The 24314-nt window shown below is 37.2% G+C and overlaps 2 protein-coding genes and 3 long non-coding RNA genes across 8 annotated transcripts; 1 reads left to right on the forward strand and 4 right to left on the reverse strand.

The window, feature by feature from the left end:
• Window positions 1-265: 265 nt before the first annotated feature.
• Window positions 266-7473, reverse strand: LOC130986777 (uncharacterized). The gene is made up of 9 exons (XM_057910302.1): window positions 6764-7473; window positions 6299-6391; window positions 5109-5213; window positions 4237-4386; window positions 3949-4047; window positions 3728-3856; window positions 2534-2713; window positions 1078-1194; window positions 266-536 (listed from the first exon to the last, which is right to left on the reverse strand). Exons 1-9 carry the CDS (start codon window positions 7082-7084, stop codon window positions 381-383), a joined length of 1350 nt encoding a protein of 449 aa, XP_057766285.1. The 5' UTR covers window positions 7085-7473; the 3' UTR covers window positions 266-380.
• A 1282-nt stretch (window positions 7474-8755) lies between these two features.
• LOC130986825 (uncharacterized) lies at window positions 8756-12538 on the reverse strand. 2 transcript variants are annotated; one of them, XR_009089420.1, is made up of 3 exons: window positions 12074-12538; window positions 9724-9786; window positions 8756-9048 (listed from the first exon to the last, which is right to left on the reverse strand). It is a non-coding gene; the product is annotated as an uncharacterized LOC130986825 (long non-coding RNA). The 2 variants fall into 2 exon arrangements; XR_009089419.1 differs by lacking the exon at window positions 12074-12538 and having other exon boundaries at window positions 9724-11728.
• Window positions 12539-14867: 2329 nt separating this feature from the next.
• LOC130986826 (uncharacterized) lies at window positions 14868-18650 on the reverse strand. 2 transcript variants are annotated; one of them, XR_009089422.1, is made up of 3 exons: window positions 18186-18650; window positions 15836-15898; window positions 14868-15160 (listed from the first exon to the last, which is right to left on the reverse strand). It is a non-coding gene; the product is annotated as an uncharacterized LOC130986826 (long non-coding RNA). The 2 variants fall into 2 exon arrangements; XR_009089421.1 differs by lacking the exon at window positions 18186-18650 and having other exon boundaries at window positions 15836-17840.
• Window positions 18651-19220: 570 nt separating this feature from the next.
• LOC130986817 (uncharacterized) lies at window positions 19221-21016 on the reverse strand. Of its 2 annotated transcripts, XR_009089409.1 has the most exons (4): window positions 20966-21016; window positions 20780-20850; window positions 19627-19658; window positions 19221-19541 (listed from the first exon to the last, which is right to left on the reverse strand). It is a non-coding gene; the product is annotated as an uncharacterized LOC130986817 (long non-coding RNA). The 2 variants fall into 2 exon arrangements; XR_009089408.1 differs by having other exon boundaries at window positions 20780-20997.
• Window positions 21017-23274: 2258 nt separating this feature from the next.
• On the forward strand, window positions 23275-24278 carry LOC130986799 (uncharacterized). Its single transcript, XM_057910341.1, has 2 exons — window positions 23275-23844; window positions 23919-24278. Exons 1-2 carry the CDS (start codon window positions 23695-23697, stop codon window positions 24234-24236), a joined length of 468 nt encoding a protein of 155 aa, XP_057766324.1. The 5' UTR covers window positions 23275-23694; the 3' UTR covers window positions 24237-24278.
• Window positions 24279-24314: the final 36 nt, after the last annotated feature.

Here is a 24314-nt window from a genome sequence, read left to right on the forward strand (position 1 = left end):
GCTCTCCTCTGGGTGAGGTACTGAGTTTTTCAAAGAAAATGAGATCTTCAATATGCAAGCACTTACCATATTAAGGGCGTGTTTGCTTGATCAAAACGTGTTTGTTTTGAGTGATATCTTAGATCTAATAATAAAAGGTAATTCTCCATATATTTTGATGGGATTGAACAATTTTGAGATTTTTCTCATATAATCCATCAAATATTTGATTTGTGCTCCGGGAGAGACCTAAGAAAATAGAAACGTGATGCCATGACAGGATAAATATCTAAAAACGCATTCGTACGTGTTCAAAATTAAATTACTTCCCTCGTACGTTTTACAAGAAATAGGAAATCGAAAGAAGAATATTTAATGAAATATCCAAATCTGAAGCATGATCAGAGAACCCGCAACTTGTTGGCAACATAGAGAAGGTGGCTGATGTTTGTCGAAGGATAATTCTGCAGCAGCTTAAGATTCGAAGTGAAGTCGCCTGCAAGTAGACGCTTCCGCACAATTATCAGCATTGCACAACAAACTCGCAGCAGTGTTTCCTGCAATTCATTCATTTGTTGCTCGTCAATGCAACCACATCACTATATCATTTACCCATACTTTTCTTGTACCTTCTGAATAGGGAAATAAATCGGTGCCTAAAGAGTGGAATAACATTGCAAATTGCACTTTAATGTATTGATGGACCAAAAACAGATTTGACAAAAACACTACTTGATCAAAACCAATCTAGTTTACACGCAACTTGTTCAAGATCAAACAGTTGGGAGAAAACGGAATGTTATAGAAGAATAGTTATGATATTATTATGATTTCAATACCCTTCAAATCCTGAACTATGAATGGACTTCCAGCACATCTAAATGAGGACTAGTCATCAAAAAATGTTACGAACTCTTTTCATCTCTAGATTTATTAACTTCAATGATATCTTCCTTTTAAACATACTGTTAGCAAGTCACCCAAAACCACTTTTTTACGCCCTCTTTTTTCTTTTTCGAAGGCTTGACAGATATTCTAGTATAATAATCTGCAAGATACACAATTAGATGATTGATACTGAGAAATAGATTGGCTTACTTGAGGACCATCAGGGTCACTTAGTAGCGTGTCCCAGATCAAGAGACTGTCTGCGAAAGTAAATTCTTGAGTCAAAAGGAGTGTAATCCACCTGAATGCATAAAACTGTGGGTTGACCTGCAACACAACCACATGAAGACAAGGACCCTTAAAAATCAGAATCGAGATTAAAAATAATTCAAAAGGCTTTCAAAGCAAGCAGGAAATTTGTACGGCTAAGTCATAAATATATATAAACTGGCTGTAACTCATGAACACTCAACCATAGTTAAAGGGTGCATAAAATGCATCACATCCCAGGCATGTGCCTTTTATGTATACAAATTGAGCGGCACACATTGGAGATGTAGCAAAATATGCATGATTTTCTGCGTGCTTGGGAATATAAACAATTCAAAATTGAAAAAACAGATTAACACAAGTAAAAGGCAAAAGAAGGGGGTGACTTGATTTGAACAATTGGTCCTCAAACATGTACATATTCAAATACATAGCTCCATCATCACTGTGTTCAGAAACAAAACAAAACTCAAATCATTCCCAGCAAAAATTGACAACAAAACAGTTCTAACTTCTATCGGACAATCCAGTCCTAGTTGCATGAAACGGAAAATCAACAGGATAGTTACTATTCTTGTAACAGCCGAAAACCATTTATTTTATTTAAAATTATTTATTGGAAGTTAATAATTTTCAAGGTGCAGAGGTTTTGGAAAAATGTTTCATATGTCGAGCTTACAGTCAGAAGTGGAATTATTATATATATATATATATATATATATAAATATATATATATATGATATGTAAATGTTTATATATACTGTACTTGATGAAGTATATAATCATATTCAGCAGAAGTTGCTAAGATGACCTCTTCTCAGTTTGCTAAGTTGGAATCAAATACTAAATTATGTTATCAACTAAATTACAAACATAGTCAGATGGAAAAAGAATTTTAGATACGTAACAGTAAATGAACGAAGACCATGTTAGAGGAGAATATAGTGCATGCTGCATTTATGTCTTGCATCATTAAATAAATACCTGGGTGCTGCACCTAAAAGTGGAGATGCCTACATTGCATTTGACTTCAAAAAAGACAAATAATGGCTGTCGATACCTCTTGCACTCTATCGCGAGTCTTTTGGGTACATATTTATCAAAGAAGATAGACAATGCAATTCTCCTCATATCAAGTAATAATAATATGGCATGGATTCCTCATATTTAAAATTTTAAACAACTGAGTTTAATACCCTTTTCTGAGAAGCTACCAAAATCTAAAATCTAAAGTTTAAATGTCAGTTCTAAATAATATACAAGATTCAGTAACTCAAGTTTTCAAGTAAACTTTAATCATTCATAAACATATGATATTTGCATTATAATTTAGAAAATCTCAATTAAAGAGGATATAACTTAACTCTATTATCAAGTGGTAAGCACAGAATCTTACTTTGGATGTGAACTCAAGATGACGCCAGAGCTCCTCATCATGATCCTTTAGAAGTTGTGATAACCTTGTAATGGTGGCACGAATACCCACAACACTGTTATCAAGTTGTTGAACAAAATTGTCTCGGAACCCACTCAATAACTCCACAAAGCAGAAGAAAGTATCTGCTTCGGCAGAAGCCTGCATACTTGCCAAAAGAAAATGGTAACTGAAAAGAAGCCTAACAGGAAAATGCAAAAATAAATCAGCAGTAGCTGCATAAGAGAATGAAACCACATAAAAAAATTGTTTTCTTCCTACTTGAAATAATAACCTTTGAGAGTCGCGATCATACATACGTTGAGAAAACCCTTTATTTGAAAATTCAAGTTAATAAAAATTCATTGACTACAAATGGCAATGCAATGTTGAAGAACCCTTATTATGTTGGGACACTTGTTGGACTGGCTAGCCTATTTAAAGGATGGGTTTCGCATTAGTTTTTATGAATAATACCACATAAGTTCTCAAGAACCAGGGAGTTGTCAAGCACTCTAAAGCGTGAGTTCAATACATCTATGAGGTACATTAAATTGTCATTCTAAAATAGAGAAAATTGTCCAAATCAAAGTAACTTTCACAATTAATGCATTTTTGTTTGGAAGAGAACACTCATTACCCTTTTGTATTTACAAAAAATTCCCAGTACATAAATTATCTAGAGGGGAAGAAAATACATACACATAAATTTTACAGAGTGAAGATGGGGTAGGAAGTGAGCCAGAAGCAGATCATACTGAGACTACGTGCAGGGTTTTTCTAAAGAATTTGGTTCTTTCACAAATCACAACTTTAAAAACGTATTTTTGCTATCTCTTCTCTTCATTTTTATCCATTCTTGTAAAGTGGGACATTGGGTGGTTAAACTAAATGCTTTTACACAGGTTCAGACAGTTTTTCATTACTCAACCCTAAAACAAAACAAAAGTAGAGAAGAGACGGTCATTCATATACTCACATAAATATGCAGAAAACAGGCTTCCATAAATTGATAAAGAGATGGAATATTGTTAACATCACGTCAAACAGTAGAAGATGAGAAGGCACAAATGTGATTTAAAAGTATATAAAGTTTATATTTCAGATCAGAGGATGACTTAACAAGCTTATTTTTTAATTCATTTGTGTAAACAACTGCTAAGGGTAAACGGTTACCGCATTCTCCTCATTAGGATCACTTTTGAAGATATAATATAATGGCGCCAAGATTTCATTCATCCCTTGCACATATCTTATTCCCGGATTTAGTTTCGCAAAAACAATCAATATGCTCCGTAAAGCCTCCTGAAAAGAAAGACATGCGTAAGGGAAGGAAAATAAATATCTGTATGCTACCAGCTATAAGAACAATGAAAAAGAAATGATTCTAGGTTCACTTGGTTGGATTTAGCAAAAGTTGAGTCCCCTGAGAAGAATTGTATGTCTGGATGAGTCCGCATAACATCCCGGTTAATCTGTTCCACGACCTCTGTCTCCTACAAGTAATACATGCCGGAGTTACAAAGAATTAGAGCTTGGAATGACATGAACTATACAGGATGTCTGGATGTCCAATTGGACAACTTGAGACTAATAATTTCCATATTCAAATATGAGATGTGCATACTGAAGGGTGGCATCAGAAACGTGACATGACATGTTATGAAGACGTTATATAGTTATACCTGGAAAAACTGATTCCATATGCTAGTCTTCCCAAGACTTAAGGGATGCTCTCCATGACTTATCTCTGATCTTGAGAGGAATCGTGGACTGCCCGTATCCAGTTGATGGTTCTCAGGACTTGACTCTTCCAGCCTCCTTGCAATCTCTGACTGACTAGCCATGGAAACAGTTGAGAACATGTCGAAAGATTGAAGATGGTAAAAAGTCCACAGGTTATATATTCATTTCAGGCAACACAGATTCCTTATGAAAAAGCTCTCTGCTCTCTATGTATCATAATCCTCTGGTGTGCCATTTGCAAAAACAAATAAAATCACAAATCAATTAAACTAATGAGTAAGATGAGCATCAAAAGCTGAGCAATAAAATGTGGCTTCTAATATCGAAAGTAAATGTATTCAGTATGAAATTATCAGCACACAATGGAAAAGGATGAGCAGTTCAACAATTCAGGATGGAAAATATCCTAGAGGTTCTCAGCTAGTGACATTTTTTTTTATGGAAGTGAAGGATCAACTCTATTTCTCTTTAAGATCAACATACTTGAGCATTTACCAGTTCATGATTTTACTTAGTTCTCATTTCACAAAATTTGTCTGGTTGTAAAAGGGTCCAGCAAGCCAAATATGCAGCAAAGTCCAAATCACAAAATGAATAACATGGCATGACTTTACTAAAAATATTCCTCATAACTCATAAGTCACCACAACGCCAAATTCTTGAATATTACAAATTCGTGAATTTTTGCTATTTGTTTACCTAATGTCACTATTTATAAATATATGCTTTTTCAGGTGCAAAACGTATATCTCAGATGGAGGCAATATGAAATATTTACAACTTGTAGGTTAAGTAATATATGAAGACTTACAGGATTCACCAGTAGCTCCTCTTTAAATTGCTTATACTGAGATCGTTTTTTGGCCAATTCTGAAGACCAAAGCGAGTGATCAGCTGGCAGATACCCCAGTAGTACCTGCAAAGAATCCACATTCCTTGTTGGCATTCACATAGTCTACGTAAAATGAGGGGCACTACTTCCACCTTTTAGGACTATTTCTGATCTGGGAACTACTTCTAATTTCTGTAATATTCAAGTGAGGTTTGCCAATCTTAGACCATCAAGAAACCCTAGGTTGCAGGAAACTCATTTGGTATCATAGACTTGGCAATTTCACAGTTGTTACACTAACAACGAAGTGAAATCTATACTTTAGATGATGAGGACTCAAGCTATTGGTTCATGCCCAGTTCAAATCACTATTTTGGTTAGATGGTTTATTTCTAAGTGCACCTGCCCAAAAGTTTTAAATCTATAATGATTAATGTTACAAATTACTATTCATTAAAAATCTGATTTTGGGACATTCTAGTCAATGGAATATTCAATCTAATATTAAAATTCTTTTCAGATCTATAATGTAAGAAAATCTTTTAATCACTCGGTCAATTATACAATGTAAACATAAAATTATTCGGATATAATAAATCCTAGGGTTTATGAGATCACACATTTTATCTCTCACACACTTATCCTGTCCAAGTAAATCAGCTCTTTCTATTTATTATCATTGAGATATAATGAGATATCAACAGTCAAAAAGAGAAACAGCAACTAAACCATACAATGGTGCAGTGACACTGAACAATTGCTCTACTGCTGGTACTAGGGTAAATCACGGTTCACATAAATTGGCCAAGTTAATAGGCAGATAATGCTTTATGTTTTTCTTGCATTCTTCCATCCATAAATTCTATTTCTATACAATGTGCATGCAAACTAAGCATATCAATTTTATTCACCAGGAAAAGGTAAATCCTTCCTCGCATATTAACTTAAAGTACGAACGAAAAACTGGATATATTTAAGGAGCACAAGCATCAGACCCACAATTTGCTTCGACCCTGATCATTGGTTCATTCTCAGTTGGGAATGGTGATATCAATTGGGAGCACGAAAAAAAAAAAAAAAGAAAACTTATCATTTAATAATGGCATCATCTGTAACTCAGCTGCACTAGTGGCAAGTGCCAAACATATTACCAAACCTACAACACATACCTTCCACACCATTGCACGAATACCAGCTCCATCAGGTAGGCCCTGTAATGCTAGTCTCCGCATTTCGCCTATATTTATAACCTTCCTTGACAGCTACATATACCAATACATATGTAAATAAACACCAATATTTGAAATATTCATCCACAGTGATAACGATATATTAACACAACTACCAGGTTAAAAGAATCGAGAACATCAGTCACTTGATATATAAAATGCCTAATTTTTTTCCTTTGCAACTAGCACAATCTTAAATTGAATCAAATGATGACAGATAGAAACGATCGTGCGCACAGCGACTAAAAATACTAAACGTGTTAAGCATGAACGTCAGTTGTGCACAATTGTTATGACAGTATGCTGATTTCCCTCCAAAAAAATCATTTTTCATACCTAGTTTTACTAGAATTTCCCCGCTACAAAAAAAGGAAAAAAATTAAAAACAGTTCCAGCACCAAAAACCTCGTTCAAAATCTGATTCTGCCGAGTAACATCCTTAGCAGCAGGAGACGCCACTGCAGTAGGCGTGGAATAATCCGATGAGCGGCCATCCTCCTCATCACTGCAACACGGACTCGCATTATTCTCAGAAACACCGCCCAACGGATCCCTACCTTCTCGTTCGTCGTGAGCGTCAGGAGAGGACACCTGCGGCTGCGGCGGTCTCTCGGCGGCCGGTGGCGGAGCCGGAGGCGGCAGGTCGGCGGTAGCAGCGTCATGATGCGGCGAAGGAGCGGACCAGAGAGCGCTATTGAGCCAATCGGGGATGCGTTTATTCATCATAATCGGCGGATCGGATAGGAATTGAATTGGATCGAAGAAGATTTGGGAGAAATTGAAATTGAAGTGAGTGGAAATGATTTATGAGAGTGGAATTTGGATGATTTGGACGCCGGGCTTACTATGTAGTATTTGAGGGCACCGTTGTGTTCAAGTCACTAACAAGTAAGAACACAATTACAAATAGCTAATGGTTAAGGTCTCAAGTCTTAGGTTCAAATTTTTTGTCATTAATTTTTTTTATGTAATTTAAAAAAAAAAAAAAAAAAAAAAAAAACACACACACAATTACAACTAATTTTTACAATTTATTTTGTAAATGTTTATCAGGGAATGTATATACATACTATTTTTCTAAAAAATATTCCCTCCGTCCCACTATGACCATGTTTATTAGGTTAATTTAACTCAGATTACTTATTTATAATGGGTTTATTGATTGTTTGGTAGCCCAAAAAAATAAACACTAAAGCCCGCGAAAATGGCAAGATTCATTGGTATTTTATTGTTTCGCCTCGTGTGTGTATCCGCCAGTGAGGGCCTGTCACAATTTCTCAAATGCTACAGTGGAACAGATTAAAATTTTGGATTACAAGTTTGCCTTCGAAATTTGAAATCACCATAGATATCTTTGGGTGACGCGCCCATTATTGTCGACGTATTTTTGGTGAAGAGCTCTCACCGATCTGGTTATCCATCGTTTTCTCTTCAATATGCATATATATAGTTCATCAAACTATGTGCAATGACATGCCCCCATTCTGAAAAGGGTAAATATCATGAAAATCCCTTAAGTATACCTACTTTATCAAAAATACCCTGAAAGTTTCAAAATGTTCTATTAACCCTCAAACTATCAGGTTTTTATCAAATATATCCCGCATCTATTTTTCGGTCACCAAAAACATGATGTGGCTCGCCGGATGCCACAATGTAATTTATATTCTATTTTTTTTAATGCAATGGAAAAAACGATGTTGTGTCGTACCATATCCTTTAAAAAAATCCACTCCGAAATTTAAAATTTACTCCTATCGTGTTTGAAATTCACGCTAATAACCTAGAATTAGAGATAAACACGATAGAATATGGTACGAAACGAAGTCGTTTTTTCCATGTTATTTTAAAAAAATAGAATATAAATTACATTGTGGCATCCGGCGAGTCACATCATGTTTCTGGTAACCGAAAAATAGATGCGGGATATATTTGATAAAAGTCTGATAGTTTGAGGGTTTAGAGAATATTTCAAAAGTTTCAGGGTATTTTTGATAAAGTGGGTATAGTTCAAGGGTTTTCATGATATTTACCCTTCTGAAAATGCAGATCGATTTCGTTTGTTGATCTGGGATTTCTAGGGTTTTATGTTCTTCCTAAAATTTTCGTGTGTTTTTTAAATTAAAATTCGATTTGTTTCCTTTTTGGTCGATAAATAAAACACGTATTGTCATCCGATGTTAGAACATTGTTATGATCTATGATTTTTTCACTACAAGAATTTTGCTAGATGACGGGCCAAAACCGTCATCTATTAAAAAATCGCGTGTCATAAATGAAGGTGTAGTGTCACGACCGGCCTTAATTAAGGATAATTAATCCGGGAAAACCATGACTGGGGAAGGGAAATTAAGAAGCGGGTTTAGAAAGGGGTGCATAAAAGAATACTCAAAGAGCTTGAATACGCGTGAAATATTCCTTAAAAAGGAAAAAGGCATAGTTCGCATAAAAAGGGTACTCAAAGAACTTGTATACGCGTTATATTCCTTAAAAGGAAAAAGGCATCATTAGGGGCTTGGCTAAAACATTATCAGAGTTTGCAACGGAAGGCGTAACTGAAATAATCAGTGTTTACAGCGGAAAGCATAACTGTGATACATGTATGAAGACATGTATCCTTTCTGAGCCTACTTTAAGTTCGACAAAAACTCCACTCAGCAACAACACTTCATCGCCCATCACAGCTCAACCTGCACAAACATAAACATCGAAGGGCTAAGTACAAGAGTACTTAGTGGGCAGTTGCCAAGCATATAACATAACATCAACAACAAAACACAACATCGCATAAGAGGCATAAGTTTCTTTCAAATCCTTTGCTCATTAAACATTTCCAAATTCATAAACAGCATGAGTGCATTCTTCATCATTAACAATCATAAACACGCATCGTGTCGTGGAGAAGGCCTTCCCCAACGAACACGGGCATCGCGCCGTGAAGGGGGCCTCCCTCAGCGGTCACGGCATCGTACTATTGAGGGAGGCCTCCCCCAATAGACGCTGTAACACTGGCATACTGGCATCGCGCCGCGAGAGAGGCCTCTCTCAGCGGACACGGGCATCGCGCCGTGAGGAAGGCCCTCCTCAGCGGACACGGCATCGTACTGTTGAGGGAGGCCTCCCCCAACAGACGCAAGCATCAATCACAGGCATAAACTTATCAGCGTAAAGCATTCAAGCGTAAATAAGCGTAAATTACATAGGCGTAAATAGTATAAATAGCATAGCGTAAATCATTTAACGTGCAGCATAATAAAGCTTAACTCATTTAAGCGTAATAAAGCATACCACACTTGAAGATCCAATTTGCATTTTAAAGCATAACACTTGCATAGCATTTTATTTACGCGTAAGAAATTGCCCACCTGATAGCAAAGTTTTGCTAAGGTACTCTAACTCCTTGTGTAGTTCTTACTCTCGCGCTTGACCTTAATCACGAGAATATAAAATAAGACATTGCCTCGAGGAAAATTCTTAATTAATGAGAAAGCGTAATTTAACTATGCATGAATCTGGTATGCATGAACTAATACTCTGAGCGATAATCGGGAATTCTACTATTAATCCTCGTTAATAGATTTAGCTAATTCTCGTCTAGCGCGGTCGATTAAAACTGTGATTCTTCCTTCCTCATCGGAATATTCTAGTCGTGAAATAAACCTCGCATTTGTACTTGATTGAAAAAGGACTAACTCGGCTTTAAACGAGGTGTGACCTTGTAGAAATTACCGGGCTTTTCGATAGAAGCATCATTACTAGCGTAACCTCAAATAATTAATAGGCTCAAAAGAGAGTAGCCAATTAATTAAATAAACCAGTGGCTTAAATGAAATAAACAATAATGGCTTGCTTTAAAGTCGGAAGTCCAAAAACATTAATTAATAAACTGGGCGGCTCATTACTGATAAATAATTGGGCTCCATCAAAAATTGATACTGCTAGGCTTAGCTCAAAGGAGCAACTTCAGCTCAAGCTTTAAAAGAATTAAAGCCCAACTTAAAAAGTCTTCGACCCAAAACAATTAAAATAGGGGTCCAAATAATAATTGAGGTTTGGAATAATAGCCCATCATAAAATATGCATCAGCCCAATTCCTTAAATAAATCAAGCCCAATAGAATTAATGAGAAGGCCAATTAAATTAAAGATTGGCCCAGTTCGAATTTAATGAAAGCCCAATCAATTAAATTGGAAGCTCAATTCCTTTAAAATAAAACAAACCCAAGCTCAAATAATTCGGCCCAAATAATATAGATAAAGGCCCAATTCGAATTTAGATGTGAAGCCCAAGCCATTAAAATTCAAGCCCGAAAATTAAAAGGGAAAAGCCCAAACAATTAAATATGAAAGCCCAAGCAAAAGAAATAAAATTAAGCCCATTCTAAAAATCAGAGGCCCAACATAATAGAATAAAAACCGGCCCAACAACTTAAGCCCATTCACTCTTTCCTTCTACATTTTCGGCCCAATAGCCAAAGCCCAACAATCCAGGCCCAAAACACTTAAAATCTGTAGCCCACAACAGTTAAAACAAGGCCTAATATCTCGGCCCAAGAGAAAATAAAATAAAGCCCAATTGAATCTCTCTCTCTTTCATCTCAAACAGTCGACTCTCTCTCCACTCAAACTGTCGGTTCTTCCTTTTTCTCTCTCTCAAAATGTCGGTCTCTCTCTCTAACTCAAAACACATTCTCACCTTTCTCACAAAGCCGATCGGCTTATTCTCCTCCGCTAAATCTGGTCGGCTGCCTTCTCCAGCCGTTCAGCCGTCGCTTGCTTCGGCCGGCGTCGTCTGTTGACGCGTCTAACCCCGGCACCGTTCTCTTTCTGCTCCTTTGGTCCATCCGCAGAACCCAATCGAGCCCTGAATCTAAGGAAGTCATCGCCGATGTCGCACCTCCATCTGGAATCCGACGGGCGGTCGCCTCCTGGAAGCAGCGCCGTTCGTCTCCCATCCTCATAAATCCCGCTCTGACGTCGAGCCCTGAAATCGGGAAGGTCGCCGCTGCTACTCTTTCGACACCGCCGCTTCCTGCTGCTGTTAAACCTTCCAGCGCCGCCGCGCTTTTCTTGGCCGGAAATCGCCTCTCCGTTGAGCCCTAGCTCTACCAGAGAAACGAAGACTGCCGCCACTGCAACTGGAAGGCCGGCGAGATTCACCGCGCCGCTTCACTCGCAGCGGCGTCCGCTGCTCGTCAGGCCGCCGAGGGTGCTGATTCTCCATTATTTTTCTGGAAATTGGCGAGCTCGCCACGGCTTCGGTCCGATGCGCCGCCGTGCTGTGTCCGGAATCGACGAAGTTCGCCGTCAACCTACTGACTTGATGGAAACAGGGCAATCGACCCTTCCCTCCTAAAAAGCTAAGTTCTCATCTCAATTGTTGTGTAAACGAATTCTTGTAGTATCTAATACTCTATGAATCTCATAAGTGTTATTGCTATCTTGAATACTTGGTTTAGAAGCTAAAATGTTGAAACGTAATTATCTCGCATAAAATTCTAGTCTGATGCTGCTATTTACGCCTTTTTCTTGTGAATAAAAACTGATTGAGCTATTCTATATCTGTAACATGCTATGGATTATTCTCTATTACAAAAACTCATGGTTTAGCTATGTTCATAAGCGTATTATCTGAATCTCATAAGAAAACTGATCATCGGTTGTGTTGGGGCGTGAAATGCATATTATGAAAGAAGGCATATGAGATAGTAAATACCTTGATTGTTTGTTGTTGATGGCTGTTGTTGTTGATATTGAATTCAATGGGGAAGGAACTCTCGATACTTGGCAGTTGGCAGCAGGAATTAACTTACTCCCTCTGAAATGAATGATTAGTTTTGTTGGCTGAATTTAAAAGCCATGGAGGTGGTGGTTGGCTGAGGGAGGAAAGCAGGAAAGCAAAAGGTGGTGGGCAAAAGGTGGCAGCACACTTTTCCTTTTCTTTCCACTAACTTTGCAATACTTTCTCTCTTGGTACGTTGGTGGAGATTAATGATGTATAGTGTAGGAGACATTAGGGAGTGGGAAAAAAAGTAATGATGATTGTATGCTTACATATATGTCTAGCATATTTATGTATCTACTGCATAGCAATGATAGGTGAAACTGTAATTGGTTATAAGAGTTTGTAAAGTATGAGAATGAGATTGATGAATAAATGAAGTATATCCTCATGCCTTGGTGATGCTAATACTGTAATATGAATCTAGATTAAATCCGTAGATTTAATCTGCGTTGCAGTCGGAATAATTCCTCAACTTCTAGTAGCACTAATAAAATATAATTTTTTCTGTTTTTCGATTAATAAATAACATGACTTTGCTAAGTCAGTTATAACTTGGAAAATAAATTATTGAATGGCTCAATAATCCTCGTCACGTTTTTCTCATACGTTATAAAAGTATAAAGCTAAAATAATAACTCTGTCTCTGATAAATAAAAATCAGGACCATAAACTGGATTTATTTATAAAAATTGCATTTACTAGTTTTAATCATAATTAAAAGAGCGGGCTACTACATACTACCCCTCTTAACAAAAATTTCGTCCCGAAATTTGCATATCTCTGCTAAAACAGTTCGGGGTATTTTTCCTTCATCTTGTCTTCAAGTTCCCACGTAGCTTCTCTTGTCTGCGGTGTCTCTATAAGATTTTCACTGATGTGATTGAGGCTGATTTCGCAAGTGTCCACGTATTGCTGGCAAGGGGTGCGGGTGTTCCCAACTGCTGAACCTTGTTGTCTGTTGGGGCATTGCGTGGAGTAGTGACCCTTTTGGCCACAATTGTAACAACCGTTAGTTCCAGCCCGATAGATACCCCTATGCATCTTACCGCAATTTGAGCAAGGTGAAATTCCTCTCTGACTTTGGCTACCCCCAGTTGACTCGAGGTTAGTCTGTGCCTCGTGCCTTGGTTAAATAAACTGTTCGGCCCGTTCCTTTTCTTGCCACACTTTCTTACTAGTCTGATTAATATTGTCTTCGTTGTTGTCCCACTTGTGCTTCCCTTTGAGAGTATGTGAGGCTACTGGTGGATCATTTGGCGTTGAGATCAATGGTGGGGCTGACTTTTCTGACGGCATTGCAGCTTCAATGTCAAGTGCCCTGTTCAGAGACTCTGTGTATGAGAGTCCTCCGTGGCTTGCTAGAGTCATCCTAATTTCGTACCGTAGACCGGCACAAAATTTTTCTGCCATCTTCTCATCTATGTCCACTTGTTGTGGAGCAAACCTAGACAGGTTGCAGAATTCCTTGTCGTATTCAACCACAGATTTCTTTCCTTGTTTTAACTCGTAGAACTCAGCTTCTTTCTTCTTCCTATAGCTTTTCGGAATATATTTATCATATAATCCTGTCTTAAAATCTTCCCAAGTATAACTTGCCCATTGTTCAGGTGTCAGAATTTTTTCGACGTGCTTCCCACCAGAAGTCAGCTGATCCTGTTAGCTAGAATGAGACACAAGATAGGCGCTCCTCATCAGTACAACGTAGAAAGTTGAAAATGTGTTCCATTGCACGCACCCAAATCTCAGCTTCAGTTGGTTCACTCGTTCCGTCAAACGTAGGTGGGTTTTGCCTTAAAAAGAGTTCTTCGACTCTCCTAGTCGGGGGCGGAGGGAATGGGTTATGTCCTCGAGCATCTTGTGGTTCTTCGGGTACAGCGTTACGGTTTCTGCGATTGTTATTGTTTCTCGCAGGGCGTCCTCTCTTAGGCGGCATTCTGATAGCAAAGTTTTGTCAATTAGTACACTCTAGCATAATCTAATACAAGCCTCAAAAGAATTCTTGTACATGTTAACTTATTCTAACTTGTAAACAAGTCATAACTCCAATGACAACATTGATGTAGTAAGCTTTAAGGGTCCTTAGCATCTCAAATCCATGAGTCATATCAATTCTTAAGCATATAATATCTCATCATCTAAATTGGATACTTAAGCATAAGTCATGGAGATTTATAACGGCTATAAAATCATGAGCTTAAAAATTATTCTATACGTATCACTTATCTTGCTGCCTTCACTATAGCCACCAAAAGATACAATCTAATTTCTTCTATGTTTGCTTCTATGTTCTGTAGTAGTGGTGATCTCATAACTTAATAGCTCTATGTTCATAGGGATTCATACCATAGGCATACTTAATCGCGCTTGCGTAAATCATTTCATTCAACAACATAACATAGCTATTGACAGTTACTCACTTTGCTATTACGATAATTCTCACTTTTTGTAAACATTAACTCAAAACATGGAAGAGCTTACCATTCTGCTTCGTTGAGTGTGATGCGATGAAGTGCTGAGCTTTGTCGATTGAACTCTAGACACTTTAGCGATTCATTCTAAGTTTGGCTTAAATAAACTCTTAGGCTCAGAGCAAACGAACTGCTCTGATACCACTCTGTCACGACCGGCCTTAATTAAGGATAATTAATCCGGGAAAACCATGACTGGGGAAGGGAAATTAAGAAGCGGGTTTAGAAAGGGGTGCATAAAAGAATACTCAAAGAGCTTGAATACGCGTGAAATATTCCTTAAAAAGGAAAAAGGCATAGTTCGCATAAAAAGGGTACTCAAAGAACTTGTATACGCGTTATATTCCTTAAAAGGAAAAAGGCATCATTAGGGGCTTGGCTAAAACATTATCAGAGTTTGCAACGGAAGGCGTAACTGAAATAATCAGTGTTTACAGCGGAAAGCATAACTGTGATACATGTATGAAGACATGTATCCTTTCTGAGCCTACTTTAAGTTCGACAAAAACTCCACTCAGCAACAACACTTCATCGCCCATCACAGCTCAACCTGCACAAACATAAACATCGAAGGGCTAAGTACAAGAGTACTTAGTGGGCAGTTGCCAAGCATATAACATAACATCAACAACAAAACACAACATCGCATAAGAGGCATAAGTTTCTTTCAAATCCTTTGCTCATTAAACATTTCCAAATTCATAAACAGCATGAGTGCATTCTTCATCATTAACAATCATAAACACGCATCGTGTCGTGGAGAAGGCCTTCCCCAACGAACACGGGCATCGCGCCGTGAAGGGGGCCTCCCTCAGCGGTCACGGCATCGTACTATTGAGGGAGGCCTCCCCCAATAGACGCTGTAACACTGGCATACTGGCATCGCGCCGCGAGAGAGGCCTCTCTCAGCGGACACGGGCATCGCGCCGTGAGGAAGGCCCTCCTCAGCGGACACGGCATCGTACTGTTGAGGGAGGCCTCCCCCAACAGACGCAAGCATCAATCACAGGCATAAACTTATCAGCGTAAAGCATTCAAGCGTAAATAAGCGTAAATTACATAGGCGTAAATAGTATAAATAGCATAGCGTAAATCATTTAACGTGCAGCATAATAAAGCTTAACTCATTTAAGCGTAATAAAGCATACCACACTTGAAGATCCAATTTGCATTTTAAAGCATAACACTTGCATAGCATTTTATTTACGCGTAAGAAATTGCCCACCTGATAGCAAAGTTTTGCTAAGGTACTCTAACTCCTTGTGTAGTTCTTACTCTCGCGCTTGACCTTAATCACGAGAATATAAAATAAGACATTGCCTCGAGGAAAATTCTTAATTAATGAGAAAGCGTAATTTAACTATGCATGAATCTGGTATGCATGAACTAATACTCTGAGCGATAATCGGGAATTCTACTATTAATCCTCGTTAATAGATTTAGCTAATTCTCGTCTAGCGCGGTCGATTAAAACTGTGATTCTTCCTTCCTCATCGGAATATTCTAGTCGTGAAATAAACCTCGCATTTGTACTTGATTGAAAAAGGACTAACTCGGCTTTAAACGAGGTGTGACCTTGTAGAAATTACCGGGCTTTTCGATAGAAGCATCATTACTAGCGTAACCTCAAATAATTAATAGGCTCAAAAGAGAGTAGCCAATTAATTAAATAAACCAGTGGCTTAAATGAAATAAACAATAATGGCTTGCTTTAAAGTCGGAAGTCCAAAAACATTAATTAATAAACTGGGCGGCTCATTACTGATAAATAATTGGGCTCCATCAAAAATTGATACTGCTAGGCTTAGCTCAAAGGAGCAACTTCAGCTCAAGCTTTAAAAGAATTAAAGCCCAACTTAAAAAGTCTTCGACCCAAAACAATTAAAATAGGGGTCCAAATAATAATTGAGGTTTGGAATAATAGCCCATCATAAAATATGCATCAGCCCAATTCCTTAAATAAATCAAGCCCAATAGAATTAATGAGAAGGCCAATTAAATTAAAGATTGGCCCAGTTCGAATTTAATGAAAGCCCAATCAATTAAATTGGAAGCTCAATTCCTTTAAAATAAAACAAACCCAAGCTCAAATAATTCGGCCCAAATAATATAGATAAAGGCCCAATTCGAATTTAGATGTGAAGCCCAAGCCATTAAAATTCAAGCCCGAAAATTAAAAGGGAAAAGCCCAAACAATTAAATATGAAAGCCCAAGCAAAAGAAATAAAATTAAGCCCATTCTAAAAATCAGAGGCCCAACATAATAGAATAAAAACCGGCCCAACAACTTAAGCCCATTCACTCTTTCCTTCTACATTTTCGGCCCAATAGCCAAAGCCCAACAATCCAGGCCCAAAACACTTAAAATCTGTAGCCCACAACAGTTAAAACAAGGCCTAATATCTCGGCCCAAGAGAAAATAAAATAAAGCCCAATTGAATCTCTCTCTCTTTCATCTCAAACAGTCGACTCTCTCTCCACTCAAACTGTCGGTTCTTCCTTTTTCTCTCTCTCAAAATGTCGGTCTCTCTCTCTAACTCAAAACACATTCTCACCTTTCTCACAAAGCCGATCGGCTTATTCTCCTCCGCTAAATCTGGTCGGCTGCCTTCTCCAGCCGTTCAGCCGTCGCTTGCTTCGGCCGGCGTCGTCTGTTGACGCGTCTAACCCCGGCACCGTTCTCTTTCTGCTCCTTTGGTCCATCCGCAGAACCCAATCGAGCCCTGAATCTAAGGAAGTCATCGCCGATGTCGCACCTCCATCTGGAATCCGACGGGCGGTCGCCTCCTGGAAGCAGCGCCGTTCGTCTCCCATCCTCATAAATCCCGCTCTGACGTCGAGCCCTGAAATCGGGAAGGTCGCCGCTGCTACTCTTTCGACACCGCCGCTTCCTGCTGCTGTTAAACCTTCCAGCGCCGCCGCGCTTTTCTTGGCCGGAAATCGCCTCTCCGTTGAGCCCTAGCTCTACCAGAGAAACGAAGACTGCCGCCACTGCAACTGGAAGGCCGGCGAGATTCACCGCGCCGCTTCACTCGCAGCGGCGTCCGCTGCTCGTCAGGCCGCCGAGGGTGCTGATTCTCCATTATTTTTCTGGAAATTGGCGAGCTCGCCACGGCTTCGGTCCGATGCGCCGCCGTGCTGTGTCCGGAATCGACGAAGTTCGCCGTCAACCTACTGACTTGATGGAAACAGGGCAATCGACCCTTCCCTCCTAAAAAGCTAAGTTCTCATCTCAATTGTTGTGTAAACGAATTCTTGTAGTATCTAATACTCTATGAATCTCATAAGTGTTATTGCTATCTTGAATACTTGGTTTAGAAGCTAAAATGTTGAAACGTAATTATCTCGCATAAAATTCTAGTCTGATGCTGCTATTTACGCCTTTTTCTTGTGAATAAAAACTGATTGAGCTATTCTATATCTGTAACATGCTATGGATTATTCTCTATTACAAAAACTCATGGTTTAGCTATGTTCATAAGCGTATTATCTGAATCTCATAAGAAAACTGATCATCGGTTGTGTTGGGGCGTGAAATGCATATTATGAAAGAAGGCATATGAGATAGTAAATACCTTGATTGTTTGTTGTTGATGGCTGTTGTTGTTGATATTGAATTCAATGGGGAAGGAACTCTCGATACTTGGCAGTTGGCAGCAGGAATTAACTTACTCCCTCTGAAATGAATGATTAGTTTTGTTGGCTGAATTTAAAAGCCATGGAGGTGGTGGTTGGCTGAGGGAGGAAAGCAGGAAAGCAAAAGGTGGTGGGCAAAAGGTGGCAGCACACTTTTCCTTTTCTTTCCACTAACTTTGCAATACTTTCTCTCTTGGTACGTTGGTGGAGATTAATGATGTATAGTGTAGGAGACATTAGGGAGTGGGAAAAAAAGTAATGATGATTGTATGCTTACATATATGTCTAGCATATTTATGTATCTACTGCATAGCAATGATAGGTGAAACTGTAATTGGTTATAAGAGTTTGTAAAGTATGAGAATGAGATTGATGAATAAATGAAGTATATCCTCATGCCTTGGTGATGCTAATACTGTAATATGAATCTAGATTAAATCCGTAGATTTAATCTGCGTTGCAGTCGGAATAATTCCTCAACTTCTAGTAGCACTAATAAAATATAATTTTTTCTGTTTTTCGATTAATAAATAACATGACTTTGCTAAGTCAGTTATAACTTGGAAAATAAATTATTGAATGGCTCAATAATCCTCGTCACGTTTTTCTCATACGTTATAAAAGTATAAAGCTAAAATAATAACTCTGTCTCTGATAAATAAAAATCAGGACCATAAACTGGATTTATTTATAAAAATTGCATTTACTAGTTTTAATCATAATTAAAAGAGCGGGCTACTACATGTAGTCTATTCTATGTAGGGGCGCTGATAGACGATGGACAGACTGATCGTCATCTATACACTGATAGACGATGGTCGGCCTGACCATCGTCTATTCTCTGATAGACAACAAACACTCGAACGTCGTATATTCGTTGTATATTTTAAATATTACAATTTTGTTTTGCAATTATATTTAAATTTTTCTTCTTTTTCAAATATATATTTCTTTAAATCTAAAAACTCATAATAGAAAGCTAAAAATATATTTATTAATATTAAAAATCCATACATTCATTCAAACATCGTTCATCCAACATTACATTCAACCATTGTTCATAAAATCACTCAAAATATTTGTAAAAAAAATAATCAACATTTGATACATCAGTTCTTCTACATTATAAATGAGGACTTTGATCATGTCATCCTCGTGCAATCCTGACACTCGCTTCTTCCCCATCACCAGCTCAAGTAGCACCACTCCGAAGATGTACACATAATTACAACACCATCAACTACAGGATATTTCGTCGCCTCAACATGAGCATATTCGGGGCCCACTGTATATACCTAAGATACAACAAGAATAAATACATTGCTTCTTAATCAAATAAGATAAAACTATATATGAACCTTCAAGTTTCACCCTTCTGACCTCTGAATGAAATCACTAGACCGATTACCAACCTGCAAAAACAGCAAAAATGCTATTATCTAATAAAGAAAGAGGTTTTGACAAAACATTTTCAACCAAGGAGAAAAAGAATAATCAAAACAAAACAAGAATAGAAATGATGTAGTCCTCCTGAACATACTCATAGATTTATAATAAAAATATAAAGCAATAATTAGATTTCTAAGTCACCAATTATCCAAATATCAGTATAGGAGCAACATTTCTTGAATGATTTCACAATGTGACAATATATACAACAAATGTTTCTATAGAACATTTATGTTGAAATTTATTGTTGGTGGAACACCATTCTTTTTCAATCAAAAAGGTTGTTGGTCATCCCCAAATAACCTGTTGTATTATTGGTGTTCCATTGTAAAGAGAACTATTGAAAGTTTAAAACCATAACCGAAAGAGTGTATTACATAGATTGTAGCCAACACGAGCAGACTACAAAACTAGCAAACTTAATGTGGCAACTCAAACTGAGGAGTGCTTCACATGATACAGGTGTTTCAGATTTTTATAAGTATTGTAGAACTTCACTTACATAAAAGCGTTCATGGACCTGGCTTTCTTGTCACAACAGAGCATTTGTAAATTTGACTACTCATATCTTTCATAGTGACATGATAACTGGGATTGGGAAAACATAAGATACCTACGAAGTTATATGCCAAACTATTACTTATTCATAATACATTTTGATGCAGATTAGCAATTGGATCTGTTCCATTTGAATCCAACGTATTAAACCACGTATAACGTGAAAGAATAGTTTTCATTCATGGGATAACTAAGAAGCTGGCCTATCAATGTAGGGACATAAAGTTGTAACCAATTTAGTTTTTATAACTACAAGAAGTTGAAGTCTCTTTGAAGCATTTCATCTCTCGCTCTCGCTCTCTCTCTCTCTCTCTCTCTCTCTCTCAAATAAAGAACCGTGAAACAGCTAAAGGACGAACTTTGAGCAAGAATAAACAATAATTTGAACAATCTGCTCATCTTATTTACGAATCCTTCAAAATAAAATGTGTAAATGTATCAATTATTTTGAACTCTTTTTCCTTGTTGGAGAATTGTTTCTTTAAAAATCAAACAAACTTCTAACTACCACATATTCTCCACTTACCGATCCAATCCATTCTATAAACCTTCAAGCCATTTGCATTGAGTTTCTTGGCAAAATCACCATACCTCTCACTGTCAAAGAAGTGTAAAGAGGTTATGAACAATTGGAAGAATATAAACAATAAAATTGCATCTACACTAAATCGAGATCCTTCACTAATCGATCTACAACAAATCAAAATTAAACCTCAAAAATCAAACAAAACACCAAAGCCACAGAGAGAGGGGGGGGGGGCAGAGAGAGATCGAGAATAAATAATTAATTAATATAATTAAATTGTCAAACAAAGTGTTGATACAAGTGCTGACAAATAATAACCATTTTTGACAGCCCTAATCCAACCAATATGTGCTTGTACTTAATGTTTTCCAAGGAATGGTTAGGGTGCCTAAAACTTTTACTTGTTTGTCTCACGTGTTCCGTCGTTTTATAAAAGGTGCTATAAAGTTTTTCAAGTATATACACAAATCACATAATTATTCATTATTAGGCATCAGTTTGAATAACAATTTTGTTGTTCAAGATAATAAATTAAGACTTTGTTGCCTTCAACTTTACTTTAACACGGAACATCGAGCGATGTGAAACGATTTTAAGTTACTTGCTGGTGCAATTGAAGATTTATTTCAAAGTGCTTGCCCACCCGGTATTAATGATCTAGTCATTGGTAATGACAACAACGAGTGTATACCTCATTTTCATCAACTTTAACTCCAACTACCTTCTTTTCCAACTTTAACAACATATAACATTCTGTTATATTAATTGGAGAGCACATTTTTAATTTATTTGAAGTAATTAATTAATTAATTAATTCTATATTACTATGTTTTATTGTATAAAATTAAAAAGGATCAAATAATTTAATTTTGTTATTTTCTTATGAAATCAAATTAACCTACTTTAATACGAATTATTACTAATAGGGGTGAGCAAAATCGAACCGAAATCGTCAAATCGAATCAAACCGGGCGGTTTGGTTCGATTTTTATAAGTAAAATGGTGCGGTTCGATTTGAAAAAAATGGTTCGATTTTTAAACCGAACCCGCCCGAATTTAATAATTATTATAATATATTATATATATATATTTTTAAATAATTAATTATTGAATTAAAATATATAGGGTTTTAGAATTAGACTTTAGTTTTCATTTCAAATTTCAATATTTTAGTTAGGGTTTTCTTTCTCCCAGCGGACCTAGACTCCCGCCACCCCATTCCTCCCACCGTCATCTGCCGCCCCGAGGCCCTGCCGGTGCCGCCGAGGCATGAGCCTCTTCCTCGTCGCTACTGCTGCTACAACGCCATCGGCGCATCACCCACCAACACTAGTAATCAACTTCTTTTTATTTGGTCGGCACATTTACCATCTTGATTTCACTATTTCGCAACTCGTATGTAGAGTATTTGTAGTATTGGGCAATTTTTGTTGATATAGAATGAGTTCTAATTATAGCTTCACCTTCTGGAAAATTATAGTGGTGCGGTATTCTCAATGAAAGTAAAAAATGGCATTCCACCTTCTTTTGCCTAATTAGAAGTAGTTTATTGAATTAGATAGTTCGCTGAACAGGTTTTTGATTTATAAAAAAAAATTGAAACAGTTTATGTTGCGGTTCGATTTGGTTCGATTTTGACAACTGAAACGTTTTGGTTCGATTTAAATTTTTAAGGGCGGTTTAGGTTCGAATTTTTTTCAGTACAGTTCGGTTTCAACCCGAACCGCCCGAATGCTCACCCCTAATTACTAATGTCTCATATAGTATAACTAAAAATGTTATAGCTCCAGAAGGGATGATTTTCAACATTCATTTTTGGTTTTTCAAACTTTAAACGAGATCATATTAAAGAGTCAGAGGTGGTCTGTCAAGCTCCATACAAGATGTACTAAGAACTTAGTTTTGGCTTCAAACAATATGATGTTCACAAGTTGGAAATTATTTTCAACCTCCAAATGAGATGATGCTCATGACTTAATTTCTAAATTTTAAACTCCAAATGAAATAATGTTTAGCGCTTAGCTCCAATTTTTCAACCTCTAAACAAATGATGCTTAGAACTCAACTCCAATCTATCAAATTATGGACGAGATTATACTCACAATTATGATCTTTCAAACTACACACGAGATGATGCTCACAAGTCAGTTTTTATCTTTCAAGTAGCAGATGAGATGTTGCTCACAAGTCAGTTTTTATTTTTCAAGCAGCGGATGAGATGATGCTTAAAAGTTAATTATATTTTTTAAGTTCTAAATGGTGATACTCATAGGTCAAATGTCATATTTCAAGTTTCAGACAAGATGATTATTAGAAGTTCGATGTACAAAAGTCAAAATATGATATTTCAAGATACATACAAGATGATGTTCAAAGTCTTGTAAGGTTCAGATGAGATGATATTCACATATAAGACGTGGTCTTAAATTTTACTTATCAATATAAAAAAATTATACTCCTATAAAATTAGTATAATTTTTTTCTAGGGGTAATTGCCTGTAAATTCCTAACGTTTACTCGAAATTGGTTTTTGCTCCCATTTTCGAAGGTCTTGCGTCTAATTACCTAACCTTTTTTTTGTCTGATTTAGCACCCGTCGTCGATTTTCCCCAAATTTTAAATGATGTGTCACCGGGAAATGATAGCGTGGAGCCGGATTTTGCACAGTTGGAAGCCGAAATGAAAAAAAAGGAACGACGCCATTTCTAATTAAAAGAAACGACGTCGTTTCGCCATCTATTAACACGCAGATTTCGAATTAAGCCCTCATTTTTCGATTAGGGCTATACCCTTCCAGGGTTCTTCATGAAATCGATGGAATTGGAGAGATTCATGAGCGAATCGGTGTAGAAGAATAGTCCGCATGATTGTAAATGAATTTTCAACCTAAAAAATAGGGATATTGATTCGTAGCAATGTCGTCTACTTCATCTTCCTCAAATTCGAGCTTCAATCGCGGAGTTTCTCAGGAGGTTGTTTGTGTTCATGAAATTGCAGCTACAATGAACACCTCCCACACTGAAAAGAATCCTGAGATGCGATTCTATTGTTGTAGTCGAACAAAGGTATGTTCTTTGCGAGTTTGTAGGTTTTGTTTTGGTTTTACAAGTGTTTAACTTTTTTGTTCTGTTTTTTCTAGGCTGAAAATTGTGGATTTTGGAGATGGAAGGATCCAGAGCTTAGTTCGTACTATAAGATGTGCATGAACAAGCTAATTCTTCAACGAGACAAAGTGTCCGAGGAGCTGAAATTATGCAAGTTTATGGGAGAGATGCAAGCTAGAAAATATGAAGATTTGATGACACTGTATGAAGTGAAATGTGCAGATGTAGAAGAAATGAAGATTGTGATGAAGGAGCAAGAGCTTGAAATTAGTAATCTGAAGTGGAAACTTAGGATTACCAAATTGTTGTTAGTCTTAATTTTTGGTGTTTTGGCAATGAATCACTTTCTGTGAGATTTCATGTAAGATATGCAGTTTTAATGAATCAATTATTTTTGAATGCAATGGTTATTTTCGAATGAAATGCTACTT

The sequence above is a fragment of the Salvia miltiorrhiza genome, chromosome 5, assembly GCF_028751815.1.
Source record: "Salvia miltiorrhiza cultivar Shanhuang (shh) chromosome 5, IMPLAD_Smil_shh, whole genome shotgun sequence".
Classification (NCBI taxonomy): domain Eukaryota; kingdom Viridiplantae; phylum Streptophyta; class Magnoliopsida; order Lamiales; family Lamiaceae; genus Salvia; species Salvia miltiorrhiza.

Bases quoted from the DNA above. Each gene is read 5' to 3' on its own strand.
- LOC130986777 (XM_057910302.1), bottom strand. From the start codon at position 7,084: ATGATGAATAAACGCATCCCCGATTGGCTCAATAGCGCTCTCTGGTCC. The intron at 5,214-6,298 runs GTATGTGTTGTA...GATTCTTTGCAG, and splicing joins TTCGTGCAATGGTGTGGAAG to GTACTACTGGGGTATCTGCC. The intron at 3,857-3,948 runs GTGAACCTAGAA...CTTTCTTTTCAG, and splicing joins CTTTTGCTAAATCCAACCAA to GAGGCTTTACGGAGCATATT.
- LOC130986799 (XM_057910341.1), top strand. From the start codon at position 23,695: ATGTCGTCTACTTCATCTTCCTCAAATTCGAGCTTCAATCGCGGAGTT. The intron at 23,845-23,918 runs GTATGTTCTTTG...TGTTTTTTCTAG, and splicing joins ATTGTTGTAGTCGAACAAAG to GCTGAAAATTGTGGATTTTG.